The 888-nt window shown below is 57.7% G+C and overlaps 1 protein-coding gene across 1 annotated transcript in view; it reads right to left on the bottom strand.

Moving 5' to 3' along the window:
• The window catches only part of NCLN (nicalin), a 24,923-nt gene that overhangs the window by 7,688 nt on the left and 16,347 nt on the right, over window positions 1-888 (bottom strand). The window contains exon 10 of the mRNA XM_011967448.1: window positions 107-133. Coding sequence (XP_011822838.1) covers window positions 107-133 — 27 coding nt within the window. The remainder of the gene's footprint in view (window positions 1-106; window positions 134-888) is intronic.

Below are 888 nucleotides of genomic sequence, written 5' to 3'. Positions count from 1 at the left end.
GTGCAGTGGTGCGATCTCGGCTCACTGCAACCTCTGCCTCCCGGGTTCAAGCGATTCTCCTGCCTCAGCCTCCCGAGTAGCTGGGATTACAGGCGTGCACCACCACAGCTGGCTAATTTTGTATTTTCAGTAGAGACGGGGTTTCACCATGTTGGTCAGGCTGGTCTTGAACTCCTGATAGGTGACCCACCCGCCTCGGCCTTCCAAAGTGCTGGGATTATAGGCGTGAGCCACCTAGCTGGGCCAAGAATTCTAATGGAACACAGCCTGGGCTGTTAGAAGGGTCACCAGGATCAGAGAAGGAAACTGCTCAGCATGTCCCCTACCCTCATCCTCCCATGTCCGCCCTGGACTCTCTCCAACCCAGTCCCTTCTGCCCCGGAAACCCAACCTCTGCCCCAGCTGCCAGGAAGCCCCCGGGCCTGGCAGAAGCCAGCCCTGTTCACACATGTTTGAAAGCATGAGCTTCTCAAAAGGCATCAGTGGGGGGCTGGGGGAAGCGGTTCTGCAGCTTAAATAAAAAAAAATTTTGGCTGGACGTGGTGGCTCACATCTGTAATCCTGGTGCTTTAGGAGGCTGAGGCAGGAGGATTGTTTGAGGCCAGGAGCTCGAGTCCAAGTTCCTACCTAAACCTGGACGTGACTCCCGGCGCCCTGTGACTGTAAGAAGGCTGAGAAACGTCTCAGCCACAGTGGCCCTGGCCTCTCTGAGCTGCTGACACAATGACGACAGCAGTACTGTCTCGGGAGCGGGTGACTGTCTGGGCCAGGGTCTCACCTGGAGGTGATTCTACCCACCCCGCACGGGAGACACAGTCATGTCTGGAGACATCTGTGGTTGCTACGTCTGGGGGCGCTCCTGGCACGGAGTGGGTGGCGCCCACGACA

The sequence above is a fragment of the Mandrillus leucophaeus genome, unplaced genomic scaffold (assembly GCF_000951045.1).
Source record: "Mandrillus leucophaeus isolate KB7577 unplaced genomic scaffold, Mleu.le_1.0 Scaffold8, whole genome shotgun sequence".
Lineage (NCBI taxonomy): Eukaryota > Metazoa > Chordata > Mammalia > Primates > Cercopithecidae > Mandrillus > Mandrillus leucophaeus.
The sequence above is the reverse complement of the archived record's forward strand: the minus strand, read 5'-3'. Positions and strand labels throughout refer to the sequence as shown.